Source organism: Dendrobium catenatum, unplaced genomic scaffold, assembly GCF_001605985.2.
Source record: "Dendrobium catenatum unplaced genomic scaffold, ASM160598v2 fragScaff_scaffold_1344, whole genome shotgun sequence".
Lineage (NCBI taxonomy): Eukaryota > Viridiplantae > Streptophyta > Magnoliopsida > Asparagales > Orchidaceae > Dendrobium > Dendrobium catenatum.
The window spans coordinates 596,865-620,457 of record NW_021319806.1 but is presented as its reverse complement, the minus strand read 5'-3'; the positions used below and the strand labels follow the sequence as shown (position 1 = coordinate 620,457).

Sequence of the window (23,593 nt, the reverse complement as noted above, 5' to 3'; positions counted from 1 at the left end):
ATATTTTGACAATCACACTACAGTTAATATAGCAACTAACCCAATCTTTCATAAACATACCAAACACACAAAATTAATTATCATTTTGTCAGAGATAAAGTCACTGACAAATCCATCAAACTCTTCATCCAATCTCTGCATCAATTAAATGACATATTCACCAAACCATTACATCAGAGCTCTCACAACACTAATATCCAAGATATTTATCAAGAACATATATAGCACATATTGAAGGGGAGTATTATGCAATACATGAGCTACATAGCATGCTACACCTCATATATTTTCTATATATGTACCTCTTATAGTTAATATTATCTTGTACGTAGCACATTTCTTGTTTTGTATTCTATATAAACCCGGTACTCATATCATCCATGTAAGAGAAACTCTTCAAATTAAAATTTCTTCCCTACCTTCCCAATCTTATCTCTCATTTGCTTGATTAAGAATGCACAAAAAATTAAAAGGATGTTAATTCATTTCTCTAATTAATGTCCTAAAATTTTTATTTACGATTCAAATGATTGATTAGAATAATATACGCTTCAATTGAGACAACTTTCTTAGTGTTTTCTAAAACAACATATTAGTACAAAAATTTTTTGAACTAAAAATTTTGCACTAAAAAGTTTCTTTGAAAGGCAGTAAAAAAACTATCCCAAATGAAACCTTAGAATCAAATCATATCACTTTTTATATTTTAGACTCGCCTCATGGAGACATCCATTGGACAATAAATTTGATAAAATCAGAATTTAAATTATCTTAAATTTAATTCATTAAATTTTCTATTTAAATAAATATCAAAATTTATACTTTATAACATAATTATCTGGTGACAAATCATCATCATTATTATTTGTGTCATAAATCCCATGTTGTGTCTTCGGGCATATGCAATCACCAGCACAATCAAAACGTTTTGGCCGGCCCACCCTAATGTAAAACACCCTAATGTAAAACCTGGTGATGTCCAATAGCATAATCCGTGGATCAAATTTGCGTTCTGTCGCTTGAACAAGGCCCAATAAAGACTTTGGGCTTCAAATCCATCAATACTAAATTCCAATTTCAGCCTTGTAATTGCGTATATCCACTACCAAAAAATCAAGCCTGTGCAGCACGAATTTTGACTTTTCCCAGCGGTTTTACCTGCCACTAAAATTTTTGCAGCGGTTTTATGACCATTGGATGTCCGCCGTAATTACAATGCGATGCAAAGACATTTAACGACAGTTTCATGACCGGCAGGATAGAACTGACGAATGTTGAATATAGCAGCGGTTTTAACTACTACACTATTTCAGAATTGAATCGGTCATAATCGCTACTATTTATAAAAAAATAAACGATCTACCATAGCGAGTGATCATTCCAAGCATGTTAGCAAGTTCAAGAAGAGTTGTATAATTCATTATTTTCCTCTGTTTTTTTTACATATATTAAGCAATTTATGGGTCAATATTCAGTGTGAACTCTTTCCAAACACAGAGTTCATCATAGATTCATAATCCCCACAGCGTATACAGCAAATTAATTTAACGGTCACTTCATTTGTATATTGATGACAGTAATCTGAATTAGACTAAATAATCATCTGCTCACTCACCTGATGATACAAATTCATTACTAATAATTAATCTCATAATTAATTCTTAAGCTGATTCCACCTCCTTGGCCGCCTTGCCATTGTTAACCACGGCCTCCAATTTCTCCTGCTCGGCATCCTCGACAAAGCGCTTCCAGAACCAGTGCTGCTTCCAGACCCTCTCCGTCATCTCCTCAATAGGAACATTCTTCGTCTCCGGCAAGAAGAAAAGTACAAAGATCGACATAATGACAACCCAGCCGGAGAAGAAGGCGAAGATGCCGTATTTCATGTGGCAGAGCATGGAAAGGAAGGCTTGTGCGATGACGAAGGTGAAGAGCAGGTTGGTGCAGACAGTCACGCTCTGTCCGGCAGATCTAGTCTCGAGCGGGAATGTCTCACTCGGTATCAGCCAGCCGAGCGGCCCCCAAGACCACGCGAAGGCGGAGACGAAGATGCAGACCATCAGAACCACCAGCACCGCCCAGCCTTTAGCGAGGCCCTCTGAGTGGTCCTTCACTTTGAACCCCAGCACCACCGAGATCACCACCTGCGAGAAGAACATCTGCACCCCCGCCTCAAGCAGCAGCGCTCGCCGCCCCACGCGATCCACCGAGTAGATCGACACCAGCGTGGACACCACGTTGACTGCTCCAGTTATCACGGCGGAGTACAATGAAGCGTCGTTTTTAAAGCCAAGGGTGTTGAACAGCACGGGCGAGTAGAACATGATGGCGTTGATGCCGGTGAACTGCTGGAATATTTGCATGACTATAGCAATTACAAGCTGTGGCCGATTGCGCCGCTTCAAGAGGTTGCGGAACGGGTGTTTCACTTGACGAGCAGCGTTGCTGGCTTGCACGATTTCTTCGAACTCGGCGTCGACGTTGTTAGTGCCGCGAATCCGGCTGAGCACGGCTCGGCCTTGCTCGAGCCGGCCGCGCTCGATGAGACTGTTAGGGGTGTCAACGACAAAGAGGGCGCCGATGGTGAGGAGGAAGGCGGGGATGCCGGCGAGAGCGAGAGATAGACGCCAACCCCATGGGTGGATCCTGCGTGAGTAAACATGAATTAATTTCAGGGATGAACGTAAAATAATTAAAATGTTAATTTTATTAAAAAAATATATTTTTAAGGTCGGCCATTGATACGTACTTGGAGGTTCCATAGTTGATGAGATTGGCAAAAAGGATGCCGATGGTGATGTTGAGCTGGAAGAGGATGTTAAGCCCACCGCGGATTCTGGTTGGTGCGATCTCTGATAAGAACAGCGGCACGGCCTGCATACAAATTAAAAAAACAATAAAGTCTATAATTAATTAAATTATTTAGTAAACGGAAAATATTTTAGAGATTTTTTTTTTGGAATAAAAATTTTACAAAAATTTTTGAAAAAAAAAACTAAAAAATTGTTTTAGCAAATAGTAATAAGAAAGCTGAGGCTTCATTTGAGATGGCTTTCTTATTGCTTCACAAAATAATTTTCTAGTACAAACTATTTGAAAAATTAATAAGAAAGTCGTCTTAAACAAAGCCTGAATTCGGTGATCTTCTGTCAACGCATGGCGCAGACCTTAGGCTTGGTCTAGTGCGGTTTTCTTACTATGTTTTAAAGCTTCTTTTTAGTAAAAAATTTTATTAAAATTAAAAATTTTTGTACTAAAAAAACTGCTTAAAGTCGTTCCAATCGAAGCACTAGTAAGTGAATAGTTGCAGTTGGTATTACTGTATTTCATTGTTATTAGACATCTCGGGCGTTGAACTGTTAGCCTCCGTGCACTAAACATTTTAATTAAAACTACGACTGAGTAATCAATGCTCGTGATGCAACGGTGATTTATAATTTGGTCCGAAGAAATATTGATTATAAAAGTTTTCAATTAATCAAATACTTTCATAGCCAACATTTGCCACAATTTTTCGAACTGAGTTAAACTTTAGCCTTAATCATATAATAATTGCAATCTCATTTGATACCTTTATCTATTAAATTTATATCAAACAAAATATTAAGCCAACTAAAACTAGAAGCTAAAATGAACCCATAATTTTATCTAATTATGTTAAAAAATAATTAAGTGCAAAATAACTTTTTTTGCACTTTTATAAGTAAAAATAGAAGGGAATTTTATATACATACCACTTTATATCATCCTATTTACATATCCAACATCTAAAACTTTAATATTATATTCATACCACTCTATATTATTTTAATATCAAATATGTCACTCATATTTCATTCATAGCACTCATATATTTCATTTCTGCCACTCATATTTGATATGAAAATGAACTAAGGGTGTTATGTATGTAATATTAAAATTTTAGGTGTTAAATATATAAATAGAGTATTATAGGGTGGTATGTATGTAAATCTCCCAAAATAGAATACTGCATATCATCCACTCATGGCCGAGAAGACTTATCACCGACTTGACCAAAGACTTTGACTTTTTATGTTCTTCTTCTTAATTCTAATGTGAAAAGGGAAAACGATATATAATGCGTCTTTGATCCACATTCATCCCATTTATAATACAATCATAACTTTTTTTTTTTAAGAGACCAACGTATTTTCCCTTAGAAAGTAGAAATGCAGCATGTGCGCAAATGGAAAAATAATATTAAGGATAATTTCATAAATTTTTTTCTGCAATTTTTATTCTTTAATAATTATTTCAAATTTTGGTAAATAATGATAACATTAACAATGATATCTCATGTTGGTTAGAGGAAGACTGACCTGATTAGCGAAGCCAACACCACAGCCAAGCAGAATGCGACCAACAATGAGCATGTCCAAATCCTGCGCTGCGCCATTAAAGATAACGCCGCCTATGAAGAAGAAACCGGCGATGAGCATAGTGATCCTCCGGCCGAGCCGGCGAGTGGTGTAGGAGGCGAAGAAGGTGGCGGTGAGGCCGGCGAGGTACAGGGAAGAGGTGAAGAGCTGCAGACCCTGATTGTCATACTTGCAGTAGTTGCTCTCTAAGCCTGTCTCGTTCTTCCTTCGGTACACTTTGGGGAAGAATTTCCTCAAGAAATCATTCATTGATGTCACACCACCTGTTCATATATATTTTTTAGTTTTATTGATCAATATATAAAGTTTTAATTTATGATTTGATATGTTTATATTATACAGAATGTATGAGTATATTTAAAATTTTTTAATTTCTTTTTAATCAAAAGAAATCTAAAATTTTTTTATTTCACTTTGAGATCAATAAAAATATAAATAATTATTATTATACTAATTTCAAAGCTGATTTTATTAATTTTTTAAAGATTGTATAAGTCTTCATACTTATTTATAATTTAATTATAATATTAGCCGGTCTCATTTTTTTCTTTTGTCTAAGATTCGAAATATTTAGTCAAAAAAAGCCTCATTTTTTTCTTTTGTCGTTTTCTGCTGCTTCAGAAATTTCCTGAAAGTAACCTATTGAAATCGACTTGTCGGCCCTAGAAAACCTTACAACAGCAATTTATCTTCCAACGTAACTATCGCCTCCACTGGCCGGAAATGTATAAGCTATTGTCCTAATCATGCGGTTGAAAATTCAGATAAAAAAGGACATTTTTTACGAATTTCATCCAATTGTACGTGTTCTTGTTGAAAAATCTCTCCAATTTAGAGAATAATAAAAAAAATAGTATTTTGATTTCAAAAGCACAAATTTTGATTAGAATCCTTCATCAGAACATAAAATTGCTCTCACAAATTTCTCCAATAAAACTCTTTCAGAAAAAGAAAAACTGACCTGAAACGCCAACATCATAACCGAACATGAGGCCGCCGGTGGCCGCCATGATGCATGATATGATGACGATGGGAGTAATCTTTGCTTCGAACTCCGTCCCCGTCGGAGCCGACACTGCGAAACCTCCCGCCGGCATCGTCGCCGGAGAAGAAGGACTGCTAACGCGAAGTGATAGGAGGCGGGAAGCTAGCTTCTAATCAATGAAGAAATGCTAGAGTAAGAGTCCAATGAGCTGAGCTTCTGAATGGAGAATCTAGTGATCCAGCTGCTCTATATATAACAGCGGCGACCAGCTATCAGATAATGCCACGTTGGATTTATTATAATCCATTATCTTAAGGCGATCGTAATGTCGGCTGGCGAGTGGCGAGTCAATCGACGGCTCTCGTTGGGTCGTATATACTCCACGAGCTCCTCGTTTTACGGGCTGGGCTTTTTGATTTTTTAAATGGACAAGTCTTTGGAGGGTTCGGTGGCAAGCGCCGCGTGAGGTGAAAATTATTTGAGTTGGAATTTAGTAGGAAATTCACTAATGTATGGGCTGTCGGATCACCGTCCATCACATGATGGACGGTGAAATCTCTTTGCAGTCTGTCGAGGCATATATGCACAACCTCTAATGCTAACGTATGCATAGGCTTGTAAGAGTCATATGAACTTGAATAAGAGTATTTTACTTTGAGATAATTTAAATTTTTAAAAATACATTAAAATTTTTGTCTTTAATATGAGAGTTTTCTTCTACACTTAGAACAGTTACACTTTGAGAATAATATAATTTTATAACCAATAAAATGATTATAAATTAGGTAATTTATGCTCGTTAATAAATATTCACAATTATTATTTTAGTCGTTATTTATATAGTCGTAAAGATAATTTATAATCGCTATAAGATATTTACAATTATTTATCATATTATTATTTATATAGTCATTGTAACTAAATTTTATAATCATATGTGACTGATCGTTGTAGAAACAATCGAGAATTGATTGCAACTTTACAATCGCAACATTCTTGGAAGAAGTTAGTGGTTAAACTATTAGATACTGATTAGTGACTAATTGTAGAAGACATTCGTTGTTTGTTGAAGTTAGTCACAACCAAAGGAGGATGGGGTTGACGTGAGAGAGAGCTGTGAATTTTGCAAAGATAATGGGAGGAAATGTGTTGTCACGAATTATTTTGATTATTTCAAGTTAAATACATACGATTGCAAGATTTATAACTTTGTCGACCAGCTACAACATTAATTATAACTTCCATCATAAATTGATGTTATAAATAGTAAAGCAATGATTAATATGAATGTCAAATCGATTAAACTATCATCGTATCAGTACTATCAAATCAATAAATCAATACGGGTGTTAAATCGATTAAACAATCGTCGTATTAGTAATATCAATCAGTAAAAAAATCATGTAAAGCGAAAAAATCAATGCATCAGTAAAGACTATCAGAATCATATCAATATAGTAAAATCCTATAATAATGTATATATGATATCAAGTTATTATATATTAGTATCAAATCGGTATCTTAATCACATGCTATGTATATCACGGGCTTAGTATATCACATGCTCAATATTAGTAAAGTGAATCAATAACATTAATTGTAATAGTGAATTAGTAGTTGTATCAAACACTATCGATGTCTATATTGGTAACAATATTAGTACAATATCCTTAGTAAAATCGATAGTAATAATAGTAAAGCAATACAATAACAATAAATATACACAGTGATAGTAAATTAATAAAGTATCATTAAAAACGTACAGTAAAAATGAAAATGTAACATGTATTTTGGTGGTTACACTTAAACAAACAAGAAATCATGGTTGTCACGGTATTTTTCAGAAGTCGATAATCAATAATCAGTAATTATTGGCTTAGTAAACGAAGTCGTCACTTTTTGCCCAATACCATATCAAAATTTGTGCAGTAAATCATACAAAATTCAATAACTTTTTTTTTTACCCAGTAAAATTTAGAAATATTACAATCAAAATCTCTAGAATAATCAGCACAATATCAAAAATTGTGATGTAAAAGTTCAATAAGATGGAAAATTTTAGTAAAACCTGTTTTGAGGGGAAGTCAATGGTCAAAATCAAAATATTTGAAAATAGAAATAGGATTAGAATCACCTACTTCGATCTGAACAATTTATGTAAAAGTGGCAAATCGATTCGAATACCAAAAATCTAGATTTCCCTTTCTCTACCTCACAACACTCCAGTTCAAACATAAATTTAATTTTTTTTTCTCATTTTAAATTATTTTTATAATTTTGAATTGTTACATCAACCCCCTTCATCCCTTCCCAAACAGAGGCTAAACTCCCATTATTGGATTTTAACTCCATTCCTTATAATGCGGTGGTGAAGGAGATGAATTATATTAGGCTTGAACAGAGACTTCAGGCTCTGCAGATTCGAGAGGGGATAGCTGGAGATTACTCTGTTGCTGTCGAAATCAACCTTATTTGCCCACACTTTTCATCAACAATATGGCAATCAATTTTGCCTAATCTTGTGACTTTCGGTGAAAGCAAGGGACCTTCTTCCTTGGGTGATTACAACATGTAGTATTCCCAAATGAAGCCTTAACTAACTCTTTTAAGAATCAAAATATCTCAAAAAGCATGATTTACTATTCCTAATAAATTTTTATTTCAATCCAACCATCTAATCTCTGAGTAATACATGGGGAGAGAGGATGTCAACACTTCACATAGAATTCAGCAACATTGTAGCAAAAGAATTGAGATCCAAATGCTTTGTAGGCTAACAAAGTCACTTTCACTATGAAAGAAAAATGCCACCTTTCTTTTTGAAAGGGAAAATGTGTCACTTTCCTTCATTATATCAGTTCACACGTGGAATGTGAACAAGAAGTAAGAAAAGAGCTTTTCCATGTGTGGGACACATAAATTGAAAAGGACTTGTCAAAAGAACACAGAGCAAATCCTTCAGATGGGATTTTTACAATAATGTTACTGATATACTACTAAAGATGAATTAAGCAGTAACAGATCTGCAGTTCAGTATTAACTTCATTGTTTTCTGAGGATTATATCCAATAGACCCCATCAAAATATGAGTAGGGTCGCTTTTTAATTATATGAAATCAATGGTTGTTTTTGAAAAATTAACAGAATATTCTGGCGCAACAACTTTGTTAGATTTGACATAAAAATAATATATATCAAATTGAGGTTGCTTATTAACAAACTAGTATATTTTTATCAGTGAAGAAAATACCTAATGTTTAAACCTAAAATGATAGCTGGGAGACAGGAGGCCAAAAGTTAAAAGAAATATTTACATATTTAATTTAAAGTTTACAGATATACCTATTTTCCTCTTTAGTGTTTATGATGATGTTATGATTTGTCACTAATCTCTCTCTCTCTCTCTCATTCATAACTCTCTATAAACATCATGCATCATGATGTGCTATCATGTGAGTTTAACTAATCAAATTTAGCTTGATTTATGTATTGCATATTTGAATGGCCCTCGTTTATGCTGAGATGATTTGACATGTACATATATGATTAAATATCAATAAGAAATGTAGAATGAAAAGACATATTAAAATATCATGATTGTTACATTTTTGTACTAAGATAGTAAAAACTATCGTAATATTTATTCAACTCTCTAACTTTTGGGAATTTGATCCATCCACCAAATTAATAAGAGTAGTAGGCTAGAACAAGGTACTCGTGCTGCGAAATTAATTTGATGCTCATAGTTGTTGAATTCCTTACCACTTTTTAACCTATTTATTCATATTATATGGTAGAAGATCAAATAATCATGCATGACATTTTTAATTATCCATATAAGTTGAAAAAATAAACTTCAACCATTGTGTACTATATGGTCAGCAAATTGCCCACAAATTCATCATAACACAGGCAAATATAGGCAAATTAGTATTCAACTTCAAAACGCAATAGCAGGACGACTAGCTCCCAATTGACAAAAATTACTCAATTGCCTATTAAAATTAAAATTGTGAAACTTTGAGTTAAATTCTTCTTTGCAAGTATTAATTCAGGGTAAAATAATTTCACTCTTATCTAGAAGATTCTTACTCAAATAATTTTAATTAAGAAAAAAGCATACCTCTACAATTAAATTCCTTTTTTTTTTGCAATACAAGAGAGTTAGATTCCATTTGAGATGCTTTTATTACTATTTCTTAAAGCATCTTTCTAATTTATACTAAAAATATATTTTAAGAAACAATAAAAAAATTATCTCAAACGGAGCCTTAAGCTTTGATTGGAATAGTTTTTTTATTGAATTTTAAAACAAAGTTTTAGTAAAACTGTTTTAAAAACATAAGAAAGTTGTCCCTAATAAAACATTAATAAGCCTCATAAAAATTGATATACTTAACAAACCAAAACCTCTAAAAAATTTTTATTAAAAATAAAATTATCAACAAACTAACTACATTGTTCATTAAACCAACCTAAATTAAGCACATTGAGAACAGTAATAATTTTTACCATCACTTCATATAGGACTGGCTTTCTTACCACTTAAAACAGTTCTAAACCCTAAAAAATCTTCATTTTTTTATTTTTAAAAAAAATTAAAAAACAATAAAAAAAAAACACCTCAAATAAAACCCTAACATTAGGTTTATCTGCAACGTTTGGTCTATCTCGATATTCTCGTTTATTGAAGATTCAACTATGGCTTTGAAAAGTTCTCGTCCTCGAATCTTCGTACAAAAATCAATCACTATAACAACAGCTTTGAAAACTATTCTTCCGATCAGCTTTAAGACTTTGAAAAGTATATGGAGGTGTGGCCACGCTATCTATTGGATAGGAACAAGCAGGACTTGCTAGCTAAGCAAAGGACAATCTTAACTTCCTTGGGTTTGAAGATTACTACGTGGTAGCACCGTCCGTGCATATCCATACAACAGCGCCGACCATTAACAAAATCAATCTTGGATATCGAAAAGGCAATTATCGTCCAATAATGAATAAAAAGAAGATGAGAGCAACAAAATAAGTAAATAATTTCATGAATGATAAGTGCTTAATCATCCTAAAATTATAAATGGAAGAGTGTTCTACAATTCAATGACAAAGGTATGTTCTCTAACCGAACCTAAAGTTATCAAGACTTAACAATATCATATCACAGAATAAGAGAAGAAGAAAGGCCATGGATAAATTCTCAGTATAGAGCAGAGCAGCCATAAGTACGAAACCAGTTACAGAGTCTGTCATTGAAACAAATTATTAATCAAAATAAGTAATGTTCAGCATCACATTCACACCTGATGCAAAAGTTGTATGAACAGACAAGGATGTAGTTGTGCTAGTAGCCACCCCTAAGAGCAAGAACGAGATGAAGTACAGAACCTCCTTCAATGTTGTATTCCTTGGCAGTCTTGTCATCAGCAAGCTGCTTGCCTGCATAGATTAACCTGCCAATCAATAAAAGGGAACGATTAGATTAACATCAAGCCTTTATCCCACAATGTGGGGTCAGCTACATGAATCCTTTTTTGCCATTGTGTCTTGTTAAAAGTCAAATTCTCATTTAAATCTAATAAAGAAAGATCATTTCTAATATTTTCTAACCAAGTCTTTTTAGGTCTACCTCTACCTTTCTTAACATAAGTCAAATCTAATACATCTACTTTCCTAACCGGGTCATCGGAAGGTCGTCGTTTTATGTGACCAAAACATCTAAGGTGACTCTCTCTAATCTTATCTTCCACTGGCGCTACTATATCCTATCTCTAAGGGTAAAGCCGCTCATCCGCTTAAGCATCCTCATCTCTGCAACACTTAACTTAGTATTATGCGTCTCTTTTAATGGCCAACATTCGGCACCATAAAGCATTGCAGGTCTCACCACCATCATATAAAATTTTTCCTTAAATTTGAGGGGGACTTTTCAAGTAGGTATGCGGTGAATCCATATATAGCAGTTGAAAGTTAAGATAGCATTGAAATTGTGAAAGCAGCTACCATAAAGCATTGCATGTTCGGCTATTAAAAAAAAAAAGATAACCTTGGTCTATCTACAAATTAGTAAAAGATATGCTTTCACAAATTTTCTAACACAACGAAATAAAAATTGACTAAAAAAATGTATGTTCTTGCATTTGCTGACGAGAGTACAAAAACAAGCTCAAGGAAACTCCAAAAGAACAACTAATACAGACAACCATGAAAAAATGGCTTACAAAAGAAATAGAACTGAGGGAAGACTAGCAGCTATTACAGAAATCAAAAGGCAATAGTCGTCTTTTATTACAAGAAAGTAGGATGGGATGTAGTCATTGCAACCGAAAGATTTTTCCTGAATGTAAAATGGGTTTTCATGTACACCTTCACAAAAATTTAAAGGTCAACGGCATGAACATATTATAGAAAAGGAAAAAAAAAAACCAAAAAAGGAGTTGCATATAGAAGTGAAGTACCTTTGCTGCACAGGTGGAATCCCTTCTTTCTCTTCAACCCTTTCCTTGATCCTGTCAATGGTATCTGTGGGCTCAATGTCAATTTCAATTTCCTTTCCAGTAAGTGTCTTCACTTTGATCATTGTTCCGCCTCTAAGCCTCAAAACCAGATGGAGGGTTGACTCCTTCTGAATGTTGTAATCCGCTAAGGTCCGACCATCTTCCAACTGCTTCCCGGCAAAAATCAATCGTTGTTGATCAGGTGGAATGCCCTCCTTGTCCTGATGCACCATAACAATGATTTGATCATTATCTAAGGCTAGATTACAATTTTTTTACAAAATGTATATGAAATTAAGACAACAGCTCAGCACATAAAACTAAGAAAAAAGCTAGAAACGGCCCACGCAAGGAAGAAAAAACAAAGAAAACTTATTAGATCAAGTATCAAATCTCTTCAACTTGAGTCTGAGAATAAAACTACCTACTCATAAATTGGTTATAGGAAAAATGAATTTTGTAATGTAGTTGCAAATTACGCACCATATAATATATCATTTTGGGCAAATAAGAACCCTTCTAAGGAAGCTAGAGAAGAAGGTAATAAAAGAATATTATAAAAAATGACAGCCCTACAAGTTAATCTCAAAGACATTATTAACATCCTCCAGAGTTCCACAATTTTGATGTGAATCAAGTCACAATTTTTGGACCGGTCAACCTGTAATCCCAATAGAGGGTTCATATTGACATCCTTGGGAGAGGTTGTAGCTTGACAAGTCACAACCAATGCCAAATCCCCTTCTTGTCACACGAGCTCAAGATGAAAGGCTAAACAAACTTGTTTAGACTTGCTAGCATGTAATGACACACCATGCTAATGACGACATAAATTATGATTTTTTCATCGTCAAACTTCATAATCATTTCTTTTTGTTTTAGAGTTAGTCAATAATTTGTTAACAATCTATTAGAATTTTTTATTCCTTCAATATCTATAAATAAATGTATTTTGAAGTGTGTAAAATTTTCTAGTATGAATAAAATTCTGATTGTAGATGCAAAGATCATTTTACTTAGCATATTCTGGATTGTGTTAAACCCTTCTGGGTGAGGTAATCTCTTTGTTCATATGTAAGGTTTGCTTATCTTCATACTTTTCTTGATGTTTCATGATATCCATCTGCTTTATTAACTATTCTAGTTTTTGTGAACTTACAGTGTTCCTATCAAGAGGTATTGGTAAGCAACAACTTCATCATCAGTTTTGGTCAACAACCGACCTATATGCACCCTTTTTGAAATAGTAAAGAGGGCTTCTCCACTTATATTCTTTGATCGACACTCACAAGCACTTTCCTTCACGTAGTGTGAGGCTTGCATAACCTTCACATATCACCAATGCACGTCTTTCTATGTGACAGAATGGGCTTAGCTCCTCTCCACTACCCTTGTTCAACATCGTAGCTCAAAATTAATGTAGAGCCACATGACTCTACTTAATATTTAAGCCCTGGGCCTTGCATTTATAGAAAGCCTCGAACTAGAAATATAAACTCCACAATAAGAGTGAAATATCTACGAAATGATTTTAATCAAAAGGGTTACCATCTACAAAACGTATGCGAAGTCCTCTGATGAAAAAAAAAAGTATGCTTTAAGGACTCCTCAAGTTGTTGATGGATAACTATAACCAAATTGGTTACCAATAGTTCAGTATTGCCATCCATCCCCAAAAGGCAAATTAATTAAATGTGCAAGACTCCATCAACCCAATGATAGGTAAGACTATCAAACATTAAACCCATCAGAGTTACTACTAGTATCGGCATTATTGCTCTCCCCTAGCTCAAATCAAACTAACATAAAAAGGAAAATTACCTATTCAAATAAAACACAGCAATTAACAAAATCAGAACTAGAGAGAATCAAGTTCCCAATATATATATATATATATATTGAAAGGCTATGTCAATTATGGGAAAATCAAGACAAATCCTAACTAAAGGTATCACGATCATTATCTCCAAGACTCTCATGAAAGACGAACAAAACAATGTTGCCATCCCAACTATCCCCTTTCAAAATGGCAAAAAATGCCTGGATAATCAAAGTCAAATCCTCAAGGCCTTTACTTTCCCAAAGATGTCTACAATAATCAAGGACCAAAATTAGAGAGACTATGATCATCATTGACACACCTTTTAATTCCAAGAATAAATCTCAAGGGGTAAGCTCTAATGCTCTCATGAATTAATTGCGACCCACCAAATGATGGGCATATTTAAAGACAAATCTCAATCAATGGGATTTCCTGCATCCAATGTCGAATCTACGCAAATTCAGGCACATCATCGAAATATTAAAAAAATTAAAAATAATTACAAATTCAGAAGGTCCTAAAAAAATAAAGTACTTTGAGGTCAAAGTACCCATCCATCTACCTTATCTTTAGTATCATATGATCACACTCAAATTTGTGCACAAATAAGGACATGGCAAGTCCTTTTAACTACTTGTTCATATATAAATCATGCTACTAAACCAACGAAAATCAGACAAATAAGAAAATCTAAATGTCCAATGATATCTAACTTTATGAATCAACGATCCATTTGATTGGGCGAGAAGCATTAAGCTAGTACAATCGACTACAAAATTAGCTCTTTTGGCAAGTTATCCACTTTCAATGAATGAGATAGCCTTACATGACCCAACACAGAGTTGCTAACAAAGATCCTAGACAAAGATTGGTTAATCAGCATCTTTTAACCATATAAACTAGCGTATAAGAAACATGATGGAATCATGCGAACTTCACCAGGTCTATTATAACTCCCACCATTATCTCCTCTAGCATATAAACAATGTTCATCTCAAAATAATCATAGAAAGTTAGACCATACAAGAAGGCATCATAATGAACCTTCATAAAGCTTAAATGTTATCCTTAATTAGAAGTTCCCTTCTATGGGTGTGAAGGATAGTTTATTATATCAGGTTTGCATTTATAGGAAGCCTTAAACAAAGAATATGAAGTCATCAAATAAGAGTGACATCTAGCGGCAATGAGTTGCTGGTTGCTTAGGTGGATTTGGAATAATTTTTTTACTTTTTTTTTTTTACAACAACTATGACACTTGTATTCAGTTATAAATTTTTTACTTAATTTTCAAACTTTGTTGTGGTCTAATAAGGGCTTCTACAACCAAGCCTCAAGGAGCACTTTTGGAGACGAGTTGTGCTCCTTGTTTTAAGAAGTATTAGAACTCTTTTGCCCCCAAATTTTCTCTAAAGATTAGATCATAATATTCTAAGGGGATTAAAAAAGGAATGTGGTCTAAAAAAAATAACAGTGTAAAAATAGTAATTTGGAGTTGTTTTGATATGTAAAGTAAATGTAGGTAAAAGTTTTTTTTTTTGTTAAGTTTGAAGTAGATGAATATACCAATATGCTGCCCCCCCCCCCCCCCCCCCCCCCCCTCCCGCCCCCCCCCCCCTCCCCCCCAGCAGTCAGCAGTTCGTGGCTGTCGTCCGAGGTGGTGGTGGCTAGCTGTTGGTGGCGATGACGACCGGTGGCGGAGGTCAAGCGAGCTTGCTTGCGATGTAAACAATCCTCGCTCAAAATTAGGCAAGTTTAATTTATCACAAAAATAAATTAAAATGGTTTACACAACATTTACTTTACTTTGCATCCCTTTTTCTTTCAACCAAACACCAATATTTTTAAAACCCCTATATTGGAATACTTTACCCCCATTTTATTTCCAACCAAACAGCCCCTAAACAATTCCCTAACAAAATTGTGTTCAACAATCCTCCATCACGATTCCTCATATGACAACATCCTTTGACTCTCGTAACTCACAAACTAAATTTGAAGCGAATGAAAGTAGCACTTTATCATACAAATCACTTATCACACTCAGATGACTATTCAATCCTCTTGCAATAGAAGTCCCATCACAAATCCTAAGGATAAATTTTCACTCATATTATTGTTGATTCTGAAAAGAGTTATCTTTTCTAATTATTTTTGTGGGTATTCGAAAGAGATATACAAAAGGAAGTTAAACGAAGAATGTTTTTTTATCTTGTTTTGTTTTATATATTATTAGTATAAAAAATATTTTATTATTATTAGAATTCAAATTGGATGGTTGAAGTGGAGGAATGCATCGGGCTTATTGTGTGATAGACAAATACCCCTTAAACTTAAGGAAAAATTCTATAAGATGGTCGCGAGACCCTTTTTTTAAATCAAAAGAAAAATCCATTAGATAATATGATCGATACAACACAAGGCCAAAAGATCGCCACAAAAAGCAAGAATATAGTCAGAGAAATACAATACACGTTATGGCCCAACAACCTATACGAAATGAAGAAAAATACAACCCTAGAATCAATTGGACTTAGACCGGCGCCTAGTTGTCAAGCTTGGGCCATCCAAAGAGGAAAAGATGATAAAAGCTGATAATCCAAATGCAACATGCCCTAAAAAATCAGAACCCACCAAAACAGATAGAGAAATAACCACCTAGGTTGCCAACCAAGCCATGGCCGACTGAGGTGCGACCAAGAAACCTGCTTCATTATTGTCCTGACTCGAATCCATCGCATCAATTAAAAACAATACCATAAGAAACCAAAATAACTACAACCAATAAACTTCCAAAAAGAAAAATCATTTCTTTTTGGGTTTATGTTTTCTATTCTTAACACTATTTTTGAAAAAACTAACATCTGCAATTTGAAGAAGACTTAAATCAAAGTTGTCCCTAACATCCAATTCTTTCTCATTCATTTCCTTCCCTCCTGCTAAAGAATTGTCATCGTTTAGCCAATCTCCTTGCCGCACTACTTCATCCCTAGCAAGGTGAGCTAACTCAACACTGGAGATATCAACCAGAGGCACCACAACTTCTTCATTATCCTGATCAAAAGCCACATCATCCAAAGTACCCAGGTCAACCGAGTCACCACCCCCTCCAGAAGCTAAAGAAGCCTCACTCGACAGCTCCACAGCATCAGCATAAGTAGGGCTAGCTCTAAAGTTAATGTAACATTTATTGGCATTCATAGAACCATCAACTAAGTTAGTGCAAGGAATAGCTAAAGGCGCCACATCCTCCCCAACATAAACAGGATCATTCAAGGGTAAGACAAAAGCCAACGAACTACCAATTACCACTGAAAGACCAACATCATTTCCGACAACAACATCAGTGATTCAGTAGGACTCAAATTCAGAGCCAAATCCTAGTCAACACAAGAAACAACATTACCCAAATCCAGAGCTAAATCATTAACACTAGCATATGCAAAAACATGGCAAAAAGGGGCAAAGTCAAAAAGTTCAGACGAACCATTCTCAACCAAAGTCACAGGCCCAATGCCACCTTCATTGCCCGAAGAAACATTACCAAGCTCATTCTCAAACACATCATTATCCACCTTGCCACTAACATTAACAGTAGGAGTAGAATGAGGATGTAAGATGCTACACTCCAATTTCGAGAGACATAACGATTTACAATAAAAACAGTATTGGGGGAAATCAAAGAAAATTACCGATTGAATGTAACCCAAGCTATCAGGGCCAACCCGAACTTTATCCGAAATTTTTTAGTAGTCTAACTCAACAAAGACCCGCACAACAGAGGGATGAGTGCTGGTAGAAGTAACATTGTCGGTCTTTAGAGGCCTGCCTAAGAGAGAAGCAAGGTCATGCAGGATACGAGTAGAAAACTGATGAAGCCTAAGATTGGGAAACGACACCCAAATAGAAATTATGGGGGATTCAACATCAATATCAAACAAAGGGGTCCATTTGAAAACTTTCATGAAATAATTTCTCACAAAGTAAGATCATTCTCAAGCTTAATCAACTCATGTTTAGGATTGCGAACAGTCACATAAAACTGACCAATAAGTTTAAAGTTAAAAAAGAATTTCCTGATAGTGTCAAACGAAGGTTGATGAGCCGGAAATTTTCCGACTAAAGCGAACTCAAGGGGAGCAGCAAGCGCAAGAACTTCCTCTTCGGAAATCCACAAGGCCGGCGAACCATGAAGCGAAGTAAATTTAAGACCAGGAAACTTAGAAGAAGAAGAATCACCATTTAAAATATCTTTAAATGAGCAAGTAGAAATTTTCATGTTCAAAAACCCGGGATCCATCAACCGCGGAGCGGACATGGAAACAATGTAACCAAAAACCGAAAAGAAAAAGAGAAATAGAACACGACAACCAGAGGAAGTAAAAACAACTTCCTTGACACCAAAACGATCACTAGAGCCAGCAAGGAAGATGACATGGAGGCGAAGGGCTAGGGCAGGAAAATCCTAGCAGAGAGCATCTATAAACTTTATTGCTTGCGCAAAAGTTTCCTAGAGATATCACTATTACCACTATCCTAGAGATATCACTATTACCACTATCATGGTGGTGAGACCTACAATGTTATATGGTGTAAAATAGGGGTGTCAATTATTGACACAACCTGATAACCCGACCCGAAAATTCGGGTTCGAGTCGACCTGATTAACAAATAGGTCATGTTTGGATTTTATTTTTCTACCCGTTTGAGTCTGGGTCAATCCGGTAACCTGAAATTGACCGGGAATTGACCTGATACATCTAGCTGCACAAAATCCCACCTCCAACCCACTCCCACACAACTCCAACATTGCGGTAGATCCCGCGTCCCACACTACTCAAGCCCGCATGGCGCACTAACACACGCTAAAATCCCTCGCACATGCACACTACCGCACTCACGGCTCGACCACCCCCCTCTCTAGCATCCCGCAGCCGCGCCTGCCTGACAGCCCTCACATGCGCTCATCCTGCTTTCGCCCAGGCCTACGCTCGACCCCGCACACCCGCAACCCCGCTAGCACCGCTCCCGCGCAGCACCCCGCATGCACGACGCTCCCGCACCCGCTGTGTTTCAGGTTTGCGGGTCGAGTCAGGTCAACCTAGTAACATGCGTGGGTCGAGTCCGAGTTGGACTTCCTAACCAGTTTGCAAAACTTGATCGGGTTAGGGTCAACTCGCTTGAACCTAGGTCAATTCGGGTTGGACCCGGACCTGTTTGGATACCCCTAGCGTAAAATGTTGTCCATTAAAAGATAAACATAATATTAAGTTAAGCGTTTCATAAATTAGGATGTTTAGATGGATGAATGGCTTTACTCTTAAAGATGAGATACGAAACAAAGATATACATGAAAAGGTTGTATTAGCTTCAGTGGTAGTTAAGATTAGATAGATTCATCTTATATGGTTTGTTTATTTTAATTTAATTCACATATTGGAATAAATGCTTGATATTGTTGTTGTTTTGTTTTGTTTTTATATACAACCATATCTAAATTAGTCCTTGGCTCCTTGAAGTTTAATAAATGATTTCAATCATACATTTGAGACTAGATGAATTATCTTTATTTTTCATATGTCTATCAAATGTTATTTAAATATTACTAGATGAAAATTGAAGGATTCTTTTTTTGTTATGTGTGTAATATATTTGGTAGAAGCCTAGAAGGCACCTTTATTGAAAATAATATGTCAGATTTCATCTTACATGTTTGAAATGGTTCATCGTTATGCTATTTTGAGAAGCTTTTACTCTTTAAAATAATAGAATTTATCTTTTTGGAATAATTTAGTGCTTCCCTAATTACACGGTTATGTTTAAGTTTGTGGAAATATATAAAATAATATTCTAAAATGGTTATTTATTTAAAAAAAAACATATTTTATAGTAAAGATATATTTATGAAGTTGAAGTGGGCTTGGATAAAAAAAACCATTAGTTTAGCATATACTTTAAAAAAACAATTCAAGAAATAATAATATGTGCTCTAATAAGATACGATCTACTGGCTCATTTGATCATAATATATATATATATATATATATATATATATATATATATGTGTGTGTGTGTGTGTGTGTGTGTTTATATTGGCGACATATCTATTTAATCAAATAAAAATTAATTGTATGATTCATAAACAACACCGTGATAACTGGATCATACAAATCTACTTTTATCTCCAATGTCAATTTTCGAGACTTGGATCAAATCTTCCATTAATCAAAACAAGAAAAAAAATACCATGCTTTATTGCTCGTTGCTTGAAAGAAGACAACGATAAAAAATAAATTCAAAATGGCTAGTTTTATATTAAGTGACCATATAATTATCAAATTAATTAATTAAAAAAATTTGAAGGTTAATCATCTTTGTAAGAGTAAAATAATTATACATTATATTTGGTAATATATAAATCTGTTTGCAATTTACTATGTAGGAAAGATAACTTACAAAAACCTTTTAAGCATATTGTTATGCTTTTTGATCTACATCAAGAAAGGGAAGTCACATTTTGAGTAAGTGTGCGCTCCTTAAAGAAGAAGAAGAAGAGGAAGAAGAGAGATTAGAAATGGAGAAACAAGAAATCTTTCATTTCATAATATTTTTTTATAATAGGAGGTGTATTTATGATACTTGGGTAGACCAAATTTACAATATAGAACTGATATAACTAAAATAAACTTAAAAATAAAATAAAATAATTAAACTAGTACTTATTACACATGTATAGACTATTTAGTTTGTCCTATTTAAGGATCACATAATACTTGTTGATGTCTAAGTCTCTCATCATCATGGAAAACAACATTGTCCTCAAGGTTGAGAGAAGGAAAAGACGAAGAGAGGGCTGCGAAATTTCCCCATATGGCAGAATCTGGTAACTTAATTTCCATTGTAACAAAACTTGACCGCAAAGTTGTAAAAAGGTCGAAGGATATTCCACATGCAGAAATAAGTGATACTATTGACATACAGGTTGATAAGATTGTGATTAAATGGATGTCTCAAAACTTAAGCATCTATTGGATATGTCAACCCCAATTGGTGATCAACCTAAAACTAACAAACAACTAAGGTCTTTTGATTTTTCATGTACCTTAGGGATAAAAGCAAAAAATTTAAGGTATGAATCACAACCTACAAAAGTTGATGCCAAAAAGTACATTGAATTCAATGGTTGTTCGTTTACTAGCATTATACTATAGTTTGCCCCCAACCGAATTAAGTGCCGCGCAATTATTTGAGAGCAAAGAGGATTAAAGTAGAAGTTGCATGCATGCGCCATGAAAATGAACTTTTAATTTTAGGAGAAAATAATCAGGTTAAAAAAATTACAAATTCAAGTTGATTCAAGATAATGAGTCTTACATCAAAACGCATTGACATATTGGATCTAAAATCTAAAGACCACTGATAAGCTCAATCGTAACTCATTGGACATATGATCAAATATAACCTCATATCCTCTACTCCTAACATTAAGCCAAAGACAATCATATCACATGTGAAGAGAGACTACAACAATGATTTGTCAATGAGAAAATGTGGTATTGTCGAGAGTAAGCTATCACATATGTGAAAAGGTCCCCTAAAACATCTTTTCAGAAGCTACTATCTTATTTGGTTATGTTACAAAGAAAAAATTTAGGGTCACAAAAGAAGGCAATGATGGCTATTTCAAATACCTATATTTCTATTGTGATGTTTAAATTCAAAGATTCAAAAGCACACATTGCCTAGTATCAAATTGCCTACAACATTCTTGAATACATGCTGTTGCGGAACTTTGCTTGTGGTAGTAATTATTGACTCATAGTTGTATTTTATATCCAGAGAGAGGGCGTCAATAGACACAATAACAAACTTGGTGTCAAACTCTAATAAACCTAATAGTAATACCAATGTTTTATCAACCTTTTTTCCAGAGGCACACAATAGAGCTTGCCCTCATCATATTGCAATGAATATCATTACAAAATTCAAAATCAATAATTATTAAATACTCATAAAAGACTTGAGTTCTTTATGTACTTCGATAAAATACGTGTTAAGAATCCAGCCATAGTATCTTATCTTGAAAATGAAATTGACTTTGAGAGATGGGACCATGCTTTCTTAACAGGAAACCCGTACAAATTGATGACAATTGGTATTTCGAAGAGCTTTGATAATATCACAAAAAATGCACGCTGTTATACAATGACTACATTGTTAAAAATTTTTATGCACTCAATGCAAAAAATGATTCTTTGACAAATGTTATGTTGCAGAAACAACAACAACATCAAGCCTTTATCCCACTACATGGGATCCGCTGTATGAATCATTTTTCTCCATTGTGTCATGTTAAGAGTCAAATTCTCATTTAAATCTACTAAAAAAAATATCATTTCTAATACTTTCTAATCAAGTCTTTTTTAGATCTACCTCTATCTTTCTTAACATAGGTCAAATCTAATACATCTACTCTCCTAACTGAGTCAATGGATGGCTGACGTTTTAAGTGACCAAATCATCTAAGACGACTCTTTAATCTTATCTGCCACTTGAGCTACTCCAACCTTCTCATGTACATGATCATTTCACATTCTATCTCTAAGAGTAAACCACTCATCCATCTGAGCATCCTCAACTCCTCAACACTTAACTTAATTTTATGCTTCTCTTTTAATGGCCAACATTCTACGCCATAAAGCATCGTAGGTCTCAACACCATCTTATAGAATTTTCCTTAATTTTGAGGGTACGTTTCTATCACACAAAAAGCAAAGAAAATTAATTGCAGCAAACTATAAAAAATTATTTTAGAGAAGACAATTAAAAAAAACATTGGAAAAACTCCGGAATAAGCTTTGTTCATGGTAGCTTAAACTTTTCTATTTTGGCTTTTAAAAGTTCATTTCTCAATCATAGTTTCAAAAATAATTTTTTAAAAAATAGCTTTTTGAAGGAAAAATTTTGAAAGAATGATGAAAGACCTATTTTCCAATCAGACATTATTTTTCACTTATTACTCTTCTTATCAGGCAAGCAGTCGAAAAAGCTCTTCCAAGCAAAGCCAAAGACTCAAAGCATTGTCCACCCAATTAATTAATTTTTACTACATGCCCTTGATGTTGATGTTTATAATAGGAAAAGACATGTACTATATGCCCTTGATGTTATGGGTCTCTCATGCAAAACTCAGATTTAGGAGGGGGAATTAGGAAGGTTTATTTAGGGAAAGATTGTTGATTTGAATTCGGATTTGAGAGGAAATTAGGAAGGTTTATTTATGATTAATTAGGTTATTTTATTTTCATTATGTGATTTTGAGTTTTGTGAGTAATTTTGACGAGGACATCGTCAGTGATTTCGACATGTGTACCATCGGAGACACCGGAGATTGACGGTGACGATCATGAGTTTATATTTTGAGTCATTTTATGTATTAGTTTATTTTATTTTTCAGTTTTACTGTTTTACCCTTATGAATGGTCATTTGATATTGTAGCCCTGAGGGCATTTATGTCTTTTAGTTTTGTTTCATTTTGGCCTATTTATAGGAGGCCTCATGAATTGTACTGAATAATGAAGATTGAATGAAAATTTGCCTCTCATGTTCTCTTTGTGAGTTCAACCCTCCTCGATCCCTTAGTGAGTTCGTATGAGAAGCTAGATCTCTTTGTGAGTTCTAGGTTCTTTCTTGCTCTATTATTCATTTTCGCCAAAACTAATTGTCTTCGAGAGTTCTAAATTTTCGCCAAGATTACTTTCGTGGAGATCCGGATTGAAGATAATTGAGGTGAGTGGTTTTATAGCAAATCGAATTCCTAGAAATTCCCCTCCTCCCTACCCTTCACCCCTTGCCGCCACCTCCCCTTGAGCCGCCCAGGCCGCCGGCCTG

The 23,593-nt window shown here is 34.6% G+C and overlaps 2 protein-coding genes across 2 annotated transcripts in view; both read right to left on the bottom strand.

The window, feature by feature from the left end:
- Positions 1-1,389: 1,389 nt before the first annotated feature.
- Positions 1,390-5,615, bottom strand: LOC110096883 (sugar transport protein MST4). The gene is made up of 4 exons (XM_020823020.2): positions 5,362-5,615; positions 4,341-4,663; positions 2,750-2,874; positions 1,390-2,646 (listed from the first exon to the last, which is right to left on the bottom strand). The coding sequence occupies exons 1-4, from the start codon at positions 5,495-5,497 to the stop codon at positions 1,662-1,664; spliced, it is 1,569 nt and encodes a 522-aa protein (XP_020678679.1). The 5' UTR covers positions 5,498-5,615; the 3' UTR covers positions 1,390-1,661.
- Positions 5,616-10,427: 4,812 nt separating this feature from the next.
- The window catches only part of LOC110096879 (ubiquitin-NEDD8-like protein RUB1), a 32,787-nt gene continuing 19,621 nt past the window's right edge, over positions 10,428-23,593 (bottom strand). Inside the window, exons 2-3 of the mRNA XM_020823017.2 lie at positions 11,841-12,100; positions 10,428-10,835 (exon numbers count right to left, since the gene is read on the bottom strand). Coding sequence (XP_020678676.1) covers positions 10,727-10,835; positions 11,841-12,100 — 369 coding nt within the window. The 3' untranslated portion in view covers positions 10,428-10,726. The remainder of the gene's footprint in view (positions 10,836-11,840; positions 12,101-23,593) is intronic.